Source organism: Budorcas taxicolor, chromosome 12 (genome assembly GCF_023091745.1).
Source record: "Budorcas taxicolor isolate Tak-1 chromosome 12, Takin1.1, whole genome shotgun sequence".
In the NCBI taxonomy this organism is placed as follows: Eukaryota; Metazoa; Chordata; class Mammalia; order Artiodactyla; family Bovidae; genus Budorcas; species Budorcas taxicolor.
In genome coordinates, this window is record NC_068921.1 from 11,347,401 (window position 1) to 11,359,604 (window position 12,204).

Sequence of the window (12,204 nt, forward strand, 5' to 3'; positions counted from 1 at the left end):
AAAGAACCTAACTTGGGCCTGGCTTCTCTGATCTGAGAGGATGGCATCACTACCTCACAGGGACTGCTACAAGGCAGGACAGACAGAACACACCCGGCCCGTAAATAGCCCAAACAGCTGGCACTGTTACTGCCCTCATGGCTGAGCAACGTGTACGACTTTAGCTGATTTGGGGGCATAAGTTTACTGAGGGAGGAAGAGAGGCTAAGAGTTAAATTCATTTCAGAAGCAAATCAGAAGAGTAGCCCCCAGTAGTTCCCCTTTTGAGTAAATCACTATTTCTGATTTACCCACAAAGTTCCCGAGTGTTTCCAAAGTAAAATCTCGTGGTATGTCTACAATGATTTTACAGGAGAAAATGCACTGTTAGAGAAAAAGAACCCGGATCAATGCTGACAACTCCTCATCTAGAGCCACACATGGGGTCTTCTCTGCTATTCCGGTGGTTAAGGCACCCTGCTTCCATTTCAGGGGGAGCTGGTTCGGTCCCTGCTTTCGGGGGAACTTACGATCCCACATGTGCACAGTGCAGTCGAAGATAAAAACTGACGGGACCCTCCTGGCAGAGAAATCACTATTTTGTCCTTTTAGTCCTTTTGGCACAGAAATCACTATTTTGTCCTTTTAGCTTTTATATTTCCTCCCCCTTGGTTCCTCCAATGCAGAGATAATGGATATATACATACATATATTGTTTTTTTTGGATGGAGGATGCAGTCATCAAGATACCCATAACTCTTATGGAGCTAAAATAGCAGGCAAGAGTGTAAAGGTAAGCTTTTTATAGCTAGCTGGTACAAAAAAAAGCAGCTTGAGTAACAAACAAAAACACACACAAAACACCCAGAAATGTTCACCTGTTTTTGGAAATGTCAGTTAATAGCGACAAGTCAGAAACACGCACTCTAATTTGGATAACGAAGGTCCCCATAAAATGAAAGTTCACTGGGCAGATCAGAGGTCATTTAATAGGCAATACTGCTCTGGGTCAATGATGTATATCTCTCAGATCAACGACCTAATTTGACATGTAGATAATTAGGGAATGAGAGAAGGGTAAAATAGGAAAGGAGAGCCAAAAAATATTTCAGTATTGAATTAAAATGTCTATCTAAACTATTCATAACAGCATAGTGACATAACTTCATTTTAAATGTTCACTTGAAATTTATCTAAACAATTTATTTAGGACAGGTCAATTACTTTCTTCCTTATCACATACAGTTAACCTGCTAAGAACACACAAGTTTTTCCAAACTCAGGGAGACAACAGCAATGATGAATCGATGTCTTGCAGTTAGTGAACACCACAAATCAAAGGAATGAAAATGCTGGGGTCAGGAGAAACTATAATAGTTATTAGTACAAACCAATCTTTTTCTTCTCTCCAAATAAAGATAGAGAAACCAGGTTATTAAAGGAGCCACTAACTGCCTTTGTTAAAGACTGAACTTGCTAGTTAGTAACTCTGCATCGTTAAGACACAGGACAGCAAGTTACCAAAACTGACCCTGGTGTTTCAAACCTGCTGGTGTAGCCACCTAAAGAGATTACTTTATAGCAAAATTTAAAGCAGCAGATTATCCCATTCAACATTCTTTGGAGACAGTAAAATTCTGGGAAGTCATCAAAGTGCAAATAATTACAGAAATTAGGAAAAGAGAGGGGCTTCCCAGGTGGTGCTAGCGGTAAAGAATCTCCCTGCCATGTAAGAGATGTGGGCTCAATCCCTGGGTTGGGAAGACCCTTGGAGAAGTGACTGGCAACCTGGAGAATCCCACATTTGGACATGAGTGAAGCAACACACACACAGACACACACAGACACACAGACACACACACAGACACACAGACACACAGACACACAGACACACAGACACACACACAGACACACACACAGACACACACACAGACACACGAGATAAAGAACCTACACACACACACACACACACACACACACACACACACACACACACACACACACACACACACACACGAGATAAAGAACCTAAGGGAAAAAAACATATTCCAAGACTAAACATCAAAAAAGAAAACACATGCTAAGAGGAAAAAAAAGTATGTTCTGAAAAAACAAAAGCATAACTAGAGTAGGAGTGAAGATCCGAGAACTGAAAATGGGAGTGTTGGGGTTTCCTGGCAGCTTAGTGGTTAGGACTCCAGGTTGTACTACCATGACCCAGGGGGGAGGGTAGGGAGCAGGCAGGGAGGAAGAAAATGGGAGCCTAGAAACAAAGTGGGACCAATTAATACCCAAGCTGAGAGAGCAGACTGTAAGTTAAGAGGCTCAAAATGGAGCTTTTTAACTTTCTGGAGTCATAAACTTTCACTGCACAGAATGGTAAAAGAGAAGCAGCACTTTAGCGTGTCACTTTAAGGCAAGCCATCCAACCACTTCTTAAAATTCCTTTCTTCACCCATAAACCTACCGTGTTTAGACTAGGCATTGTGTAACAGAGTCACGTATATTAGGAACACCGAGTGGCTCAGCAAAATCCTGAATCCCACATCGTTAGGCAACAGAAAATCAAACTTTAGATAATACATCCTTTAAAATGCAAGCAAAACTATTAATAGTACCAGAACCTTTTCAAAAACCTGACTTCTGTTATAACAGTGTCATTCCTAAAAAAGAAGCTGCTTTTAAGAGGCAAAAACGCTTCCGTATTTAGAATCATGGACTTCTAATTAAACTTTAAGACCCTATAGACTATTCACAGATTAAGGACCTAAGACACAGGAAGGCTGTCAGCCTGTTAAGGATTTTAGAGCTAACGGGTGGCAGGGACTTGCTGGAGCCAGGAGTCTCCGCTCGGGGTTGTGCTGCAGGCCTCTGACTTCCTAACTCTGCAACGAGAGCCCCTGAGGACTAATGGTACTGAGAAAACATCACTGGCTTGTTTCCCAAGCAGAAAATCTTAGAAATTCATACATGCAAGAACTTCATTTTGCCTTTTCTTTCAGTGTTCAAGAACAACAAAAAAAGTAGCCCATAACTCGAAGGGGCAGAAGGACAACTGAAAACTGTGGCACGCATAAACAAGCAGTGTCAGCAGGCCGAGGTGTGGTCAGGTATCACCCCAACTCACCTTCCTCAAGAACTCTCCTACACATCACGTCAAATGACTCAAATCAAAAGGCTGAGAACCCACTCTCTTTGGACACGATGGCTAATCTGCCTCCCATTTACGCCATCCTCTGCTGTGAGGGTATATGGTACTGCTTTGCCACAAAATGTCAGTAAGACCTAACAGACACCTACCTCGAGGGCACTATGGCTCCGAAACCACAGCGGGAAAGCCGATCAGGCCTACAGGTCATCCATAGCCTCTGCTTTGCAACAGCTTAGACTGCCAAGAATTTTAATCATGGAACACTTTTTTGATCTCACACCTCTATTTATAATAAGTTCACCATTCAACCATTCCTTCATGAATGTTAATTTTCTCTCTCCGCTAGATTATAAAGTCCTTGAAGTTAATGATCATGTCTTTTGGTTTTTGTATTCCCATGGTATCTATTTATTCTAGAAACAGAATACATACTAAATATATACATATTAATTTACCCTCTCAACAGCTGCCCTAAACCACCGAAAGTAATCATGGGGCTGTGAGAAGAGAGATTTTCTAATAAAGGAAAAAAAACACAAAAACCAAATCAAGCCACCAGTGCTGTAATTTCAGGAATCCTGCTGTGGCAAAAGCAGCAAGGAGTGGAGCTGGGCTCTTCTAAATGACTGTGTGACCCAGATTTACAGATTAGACTTCAGTATAGTTAATTTACAGAATAGAAAACTCAGGTGTCAATGTTTTACACAGGAATTTGAAAGGTAAGGACCAAAATTCTCAGTGCAATTACAAATATTTCTCATAAAAATAATCAAATGGGAATTCCTTGTGATAAATAATTTCTCAAAGTTTTCATTAAAAACTTAAGAAAAAGGTAAATAAACCAAACTTTTTCATAGAAAAATTGTATTTACAACTCCATTCAAAAGCAGTTTTTAAAAGCAAACAATCTAACACGGAAATTGAGAAATCTATGCTCACCCAAAGTTGCCAGGTCTAATAAATTATTAATAGAATACTGCATCAAAAATAAGGCAATAACCCAAGATATAACCATTAATGATTTCTCCACTCCCACTACTAGGTAGAAATAATCTGTCTAGTAGCAAATGATACTTCATTCCATTTCAGCATATCTGAAATCCTTAAGGACAAAAGTGATAAAATGCAATCTTCATTAGACTTTCAGAACACTAGAAAATAATTTCTAAAGCACAGAGAGGTAAAGAGGTATAATCTCTGAAAAGATGTACTCAGTGTTCAAAATTCAAGAATGCAATATTAATACACAATGGGCGTTAGGTGAATATATGCAATACAGTGATAACCAATTAATTTATTTAGTACTTTTTCCATTCCATATCATCAGGAGGATTGATTTCAACTTTCCTTTTACCTACATCAGACCAGTTGGTACTCAAAACTGTACCACCAGACTCCATCTGCAATAAGAAATAAAAATAGATTAATTCTTGGACCATATAATCCAAACAATTACTTTTCAAAAAATGTTCCAAGCACAGAGCACCAAACACAAGCTATGTTTGGCTCAACACACACAACACAATATGTTAATGTTAGGCTTTCCAGGTAAGTTACTATACTTTGTAAAAATCTGAAAAGGAAACTCTAGTTACGTAGGAGGACCATGTCCACAGACACTGCCATATAAAACACCATGTCTCCTTGCTGATCAGCATAGAGGTATATATGGAAAAACTACCTTCAGATGAAACCGGCTCCCAGGGAAAATGATGATATAATCTCTTTTGCAGAGCTTAATAAAGATTTTCCAAAGTAAACTCTTTCTGGTTGGACAGAACTCTAGGAGTCTCTTAATGTTCTGTCAAATACATGCAAGTGTACACTGGAATTATTTTTGAATCAAGGTACATACACATACAGATATAGTGTCTCGGAAAGAATCTGCCATCTATTTACTACCCACTGACTATAACAGCTACCAACAATCTTAGCACATTCATAAATACATTAAAAAAATAAAGCTCTAGATACTGTTATCTTGGGGCTTCTCAGGGGGCTCAGTGGTAAAGAACCCGCCTGCCAATGCAGGAGACACAGGTTCAATCCCTGGGCCAGGAAGATCCCCTGGAGAAGGAAATGGCAATTAACTTCAGCATTCTTGCCCGGGAAATCCTATGGACAGAGGAGCCTGGCGGGCTACAGTGTATGGGGTCACAGAAGAGTCAGGCATGACTCAGTGACTAAACACCACTACCATTTGTAGTCTTACCGCAATTAAAAAAAAACAAAACACTGACTTGGATCGAAGCAAGTAAGCTGCGAAAAATCTAAGCATTTAAAAATAACCAACCTGTGTTATTGGTGAATGTATAGTTGTACATGCCACCACTACAGTGGAGCCTCTAAACAATGCCAGTGCCCCACACTCTCTGCCAAGCTCCTTCCCCTGGGTTCCTCCGCATGGATGCTCTTCTCCCATGGAGAGAGATGCGTGACATGTCAACCTCCAAGCATGACATGGCACCGTCTCTCTGTGGCCTCCTTTGACCCTATTTAGGACTCTAGCTACCTCCTCTCATAAGATTTGTCTACTGGGTGAGCAATATATAATATACATTAGATGACACTGCATTGTTAAAATTGTAAGGATCTGCTTTCTTACACCTGCTTCCCACCCCTGGCTTCAAACAAAGCTGAGAGTTTCTAAAAGGCAAGGAGCATATTTTACCAATACTTATATGCTAGATCAATACTTTAGCATACATATTTTTTACCATATATTACCAATACTCAAATGCTAGATCAATATTTTACCATACACACCATACATGGTTATCAATACTTAAATGCTGTAGCCTGGCACATAGTAGGCTTCAAATAAAATACTGAATAAAATGGGACAAGTCTATGTAATAAATTACTCCTAAGAGAACTGGAAACAGATTTAATTTATAACCTGATCATGTCTGCTGATGACATTTATCTTCCCCTTTCTGCTATGGACTGCAGTGCATCTGAGCACTTCCCTGATTTATTCTGTACACTTGGTCTTCTTGCCCAAGAAGACTGAGAGATTACAGATGAGACACTTTGCTTCTCTGTACAGGCAGACCTTATTTTATTGTGCTCCCCTTTATTGCACTTTGTAGATATGCATTTTTTACAACTTGAAGGTTTCTGGCAACCCTGCATCAAGTGAGCTGCTAAGTCACTTTTCCAACAGTGTGTGCTCACTCCATGTTTCTGTCACATTCTGATAATTCTCTTCTATTTCACACTTTTTCATTGTTATTATATTTGTTATGAGAATCTGTGACCACTGATCTTTGATGTTACTCCTGCAAAAAACTACGACTTGCTTAAGACTCAGATGATAAAGTTAGCATATTTTAGCAATAAAGTATTTTTAAATTAAGGTACATACACTGTTTTTTAGACATGTTATTACACACTCAAGAGACTACAGCATAGTGTAAATGTAACTTTCATACAAACTAGAAAACCAAATGGTATGACTCACTTTATTGCAAGATTTGCTTTAAAATGGCAGTCTAGAATTAAATCCACAGATCTCCAAGGTATGCCGGTATTCCCACAAGGACAGAAGCCAAGTCCTTGCTATGTTCCAGATCAATGTTGCCAGACAGAGGGCCTATTTATGCATGTGTATAGTTCAATTACAATTAGCAAAGTTTCTATATGAAAACGGACACAGATTCCGTATCTTTGAAATTTTACACACTATTTTGTCTAGCAGGCTCTTAAAAAGTCAATATTTAATCTAATTTCTGGGAATTACCTGGGGGCCCAGAGGTTAGGATTCCAGGGGGCATAGGTTTGATCCTTTGCTAGGAAACTAAGAGCCCACAAACCGCCGAGTATGTGTGTGTGGCAGGGCGGGTACTGCTTTCTCCTTTTGGAGGCATTAATATACTTTTTCCTATTCTTTTGACTAAGTACAACTAAAAACCTTGAATGTCATTTAAATAACAAATATAAGAGGACACGTCAGCTAGAGACCCTGGGACCCAAGGAACAACACGGTGGTGAGTTCTTTGGGTTTTCTTTTGCCTCATTTTTTCAAGAGTTGGAACTGAAGAAGCTGGAAATACCAAAGGGTATGACCAAAAAACCCAACAAAAGGCTGCTTTCTCTAGCCAAAGGATGAAGACCAATAGGAAAACCGAAATCTTTTAGACAGTAATCACTCCAGTCAAAACCACAGTGAAGACTCTGGTCCATCTCCACCCAGGCCAGCGCCGTGAAGAGCCTAGACTTTGACCCATGCTATGGTACCAAGATCTGGCCGCCTCTGTTGACCGGGCTCAGTGGAAACCACCTGGGCAGCTGAACAGCTGCCTATTCCCAGCAGTAACAAGGAGTGGCCCTGGGGGGTCTACAGAGGCAGAGCGGGATACATGGATTTCTACCTCCACCTGGCGATAGTGAAGTGGTTAACTTCCCTTCCTTCGCCAGAGTGGTCGTCAGAGAAAGCTCCTTCACAAGGAAGGTTTAAATAAGATCTACAGTTTCATAACATGAAAATGTCCAGGTTTCAACTAGGTACCACTTGGCACTCATGAAAAACACCAAGAACCAGAAAGATTTCAGATTCTATGTTTAAAAAGAGAAGACAATCAATAGATGCTAACACGGAGATGACAGAGAAGTTAAAATGATCAGACATACTTTTAAAGCAGTCAGGGTAAAAATGCTTCAACAAGAATCATGAACTAGCTTGAAACAAATGAAAAAAAAACAGAAACCTCAGTAAACAAAGATATAAAGAAGAACCAAATAAAAGTTTTAGAATTGAAAAATACACTTGAAATAAAAAGACTGGTGAACGGGCTCAAGAGCAGAATAGAGAAAACAATCAATCAGTGAACTGGAAAACGCATCTATATAAACCTGAGTGACAGAGAGAAGAGAGGTAAAATGAAGCGCCTCAGGAATGCGCAGTGCTGTAACAAACCATCCAGTACCTGTGTCATCAGGTTCCAGGGAGAAGGAAACAAAGAAGCCAGGTCTGAAAAGGTACTCAATGGTACAATGAATGAAAATATCCTACAAGTGGCAAAAACATAAATCTATGGTTGCAAGAAACTGAGCAAATTCCAATCAGTATAAACCCAAAGAAATCCTTGCCAATACAGAGAGTTTGTCATGGACAGAGGTACTCTGAAGGAATGCCTTAAGGAACCTCTCTAGACAGAAAAGAAGCAGTAGAAACCAGAACCCTGAAACGCAGTAAGGAAGAAAGGCAGGCCACAAGACAGGGAAAGACCAGAGAACTTGCGTTTCCTCTTGTAAGTTTTCCAGATTACTACACTTTATGATGCGATTTCTAAATGTATGCAGAAGAAATATTTAAGAAATTATAAATGAGAAAAGGTAAAGGTACATAAAGAGAGGTAACATTTCTAAATGTCACTCAGTTTCAAAAAACGATGCCAGGAGACTAAGAGAAGTATAATATAGCTAATATAAAATCTAGGGCTACCACTAAAAATGCTATACAAAGAAAATACACTAAAAATACTACATAACTCAAGATGAAATTCTAAAAAATGTTCATGTAATCACAGGAGAACAGGAAAAACAAAAACAGAAATACAGAGCAGAGAGAAAACTTCTTTGGCAGACATAAGTCCTAATGTATCAATAATTAAATGTAAGTGGTCCAAATGCATCGATTAAAAGAGACTGGTAGAGTAAATTAGGAGAATGAAATGGCCACCCACTCCAGTACTCTTGCCTAGAGAATTCCGTGGACAGAGGAGCCTGGTGGGCTGCTGTCCATGGGGTTGCAGAGTCAGACTCGACTGAAGCAACTTAGCAGCAGTAGCAGCAGAGTAAATTAAAAACATGACACGAATACATGCTGTCCAAAAGATACTTTACATATGACTTAGGAATCTGAAAAAGAATGAATATATGTGTGTGTGTATATATATAACTGAATCACTTTGCTGTAAACCTGAAATTAATACAACATTGTAAATCAACTATACGCCAATAAAATTTTTAAAAACTAAAATTAAAAAAGTATGACTTAGGCAGACTGAAAATAAAAGGATGGAACAAGATATATCATGCAAAAATTAAACAAAAGATATAATCAGCTATACTAATATTAGCAAAAAAAATTACCAGAGCTAGAGAATGACATTCTATAATGATAAAAAAGCAATCCACCATGAAAATGTAACAATCCTAAACACATATGAACTAAACAGAGCTCCAAAATATGTGAAGCAAAAATTCACAAAACCTAAATATGAAATCAATAAATCCATGATTATAGCTGAAGACCCTCTGTCAACAATGAATAGAACAATAAGACAGAAAATCAACTCAGAATACTTTTTAAAAATTCAGTAAGAATATCAATCAACAGGATTTAACTGACATCTACAGAACACTCCATTCAACAAGAACAGAATATACATTCTTTTCAAGCGGAATATATACTTAAAATAAGAAGTTTCAAGTGAAATAAAAATATATATTGAACTGAATAAAAATGAAAATATAAAATAAAAATTTGTAGGAGACAGCTAAAATTCCTGAGAGGGAAACATAGAGCATAAACACATATAATAGAAAAAAGAAATTAAAGGGTTGAATCAATAATCTAAGCACACATCTAAAGAACCTATTAAAAAAAGGAATAGCAAAATAAACCCAAATCAAGCATAAGGAAGAAAATAATTAAAAGCAGAAATAAATGAAATTTAGAATAAAAAACAGGAAAAATTTAAGATCAACAAAAAAGCTGATTCTTTGGGGGAACCAAAAAAAAAAAAGAGGGTGAAGTCAGTAAAATTGACAAACCCTAGCAAGACAAAGAAAAAAGAGAAAAGACAAATTACTATCACAGGAATGAAATGGGTTATCACTACAGACCCTGCAGACATCAAAAGGCTAGGAAGGAAATCATACCAACTAACAACTTAAACAAACAGACCAATCCCTCAAAAACAAACTACCACAAGTCGCTGTATGTAAAATAGATAACCCAAACAGCCCTATAAGCTATCAGGATAATGAAATTCATATATTTAAAACCTCCCCAAAAAAGAAGTATCAAGGCCCAGATGGCTTCACTGGTTTAAAGAATCTTTAAAGACAAATTATCACTCATTCTACAAATCCATTCCCCTCGAAAAAGAGGACTGAGCACTTTCCTATTCATTCTATGAAGCATTACCCTGATACCAAAACCAGAAAAGAATGGCACCAAAAAAAGGAACACTGCAGACCAATGTCCCTCATAAATACAGATACAAAAATGCTTAAAACATCTGAAAACAGAACTGAATAATATACCACAAAAAGAATTATACACTGACCAAGTGGGGTTTATCCCAGGGGTGCAAAGTTGGATCCATGAAGAAAATAATCATATTAATCATATAAAATCACTACTTAAACAAGTTAAAGGAACAAAAAACCTACCTAATCATACTGATTCAAAGCAGAAAAAACATTTCACAAGTCAACAGCCATTCATGATTAAAAAAACTCAGGAAAACAGAAAACAGAGCAAAACTTTCTTAACTTGATAAGCATCTACAAAAACCTACAGCTAACATTATACTTAACAGTGAAAGATTGAATAGTTTTTCCCTTAAGATGGGGAACAAGGCATGGATGTCTACTCTTATTCAACATAACAATGGGAGGTCTAGTCAATCAGTACAGCAATAAAAGCAGATAAACAGCACACATATCAGAAATGAAGAAATTAAACTGTCCCTATCTGAAGACTGTCTACACAGAAAATCACAAGGGATCTACCAAAAAAATCTCCCAGAACCAGTGAGTTCAGTAAGGTCACAGAAGACAAGATAAACATTAAAAAAAAAAACACCAAAAAACAAAGTCCTGTATTTCTAGATATTAGCAACAAACACATAGATAAGAAAATTAAATATATAATTCCATGGACAATCACTCAAAGAAAGAACCAAATACTTTGGTGTATCTAGTAAAACACATACTGGATTTACATGCTGAAAAGTGCACAACAGTGATGAAAGAAATCAGGGATCTAAATAAATGAAGCTGGACGATTCAGCACAGTAAAGATGTCAGTTTCTCCCAACTGGTATACAGCTCAATGTAATTCCTAACAGGACTTTTTCCACATTAGACAAACTATTCTAAAATTTATAGAAAGGCAAAGGAACTGAAATATCCAAAACAATTTTGAAAATGAAAAATAGAGTAGGGGAAATAAATCGGTCCAATTTCAAGACTTAAAATAGCAACAATAACTTAGACTGTGGTATTAACAGAGCAACAGACACTCAGAACAACGGAACAGGGACCCCAGAAACAGACTCAACGCTAATATGCTCAACTGATTTTTGAGAAAGATGAAAGGCAATTCAAGGATGGAAAGACAGCCATTTGAACAAATGGTGCCGGGGCAACTGAACAAATACAGGTCAAAAAAAAAAAAAAAAGAAGCTTAACCTGCATCTCATACTTCATATAAAAATTAACTCAAAATGGATCATGGACTAAGATGCCATAAGTAAGAAAAACCTGTATTAAAAGAAAGAATGCAGGGACTTCCCTGGTGGTTCAGGGGTTGAAAGTCTGCCTTGCAGTGCAGGGGATGTGGGTTCGATCCCTGGTCAAGGAACTAAGACCCCACATGCCACAGAGCAACTAAGTCTGTGTACTGCAACTACTGAAGCCCACAGACCCCAGTCAGAGAGTCTGTGCAGCAACGAGATATCGCAGGATGCAACAAAGATCAGCAACAAAGATCCCACACAGCCAAATAAGTAAATTTTTAAAAAAAAAAAAAAAAAAGGAACACAGAAGAAAATCTTTGAGATCGAGAACTAAGCAAAGAGTTCTTAGAACTCGACACCAAACCCATGATCCATAGAACAAAAATTGATACATTGGACTTCATCAAAATTATACCTCAGTTCTGCTAAAGACTGTTAAGAAAAGAAAAAGACAAGCTACAGACTGGGAGAAAATATCTGCAGACGCCATATCAGACAAACTCGCCAGATGAGTGGCTGCCATGGGCTAAGGACGGGTAGGAAAAAAGGGTGTGAACATGGGCATAAGATGACAACGATGAGGGAATCCTGTGGCAACAG

General features: G+C 38.1%; 1 protein-coding gene across 1 annotated transcript in view; it reads right to left on the reverse strand.

Moving 5' to 3' along the window:
- Positions 1-3,699: 3,699 nt before the first annotated feature.
- Positions 3,700-12,204, reverse strand: part of SUGT1 (SGT1 homolog, MIS12 kinetochore complex assembly cochaperone) — a 40,751-nt gene continuing 32,246 nt past the window's right edge. The window contains exon 14 of the mRNA XM_052650077.1: positions 3,700-4,530. Within this exon, the coding sequence (XP_052506037.1) occupies positions 4,429-4,530 (102 nt within the window). The 3' untranslated portion in view covers positions 3,700-4,428. The remainder of the gene's footprint in view (positions 4,531-12,204) is intronic.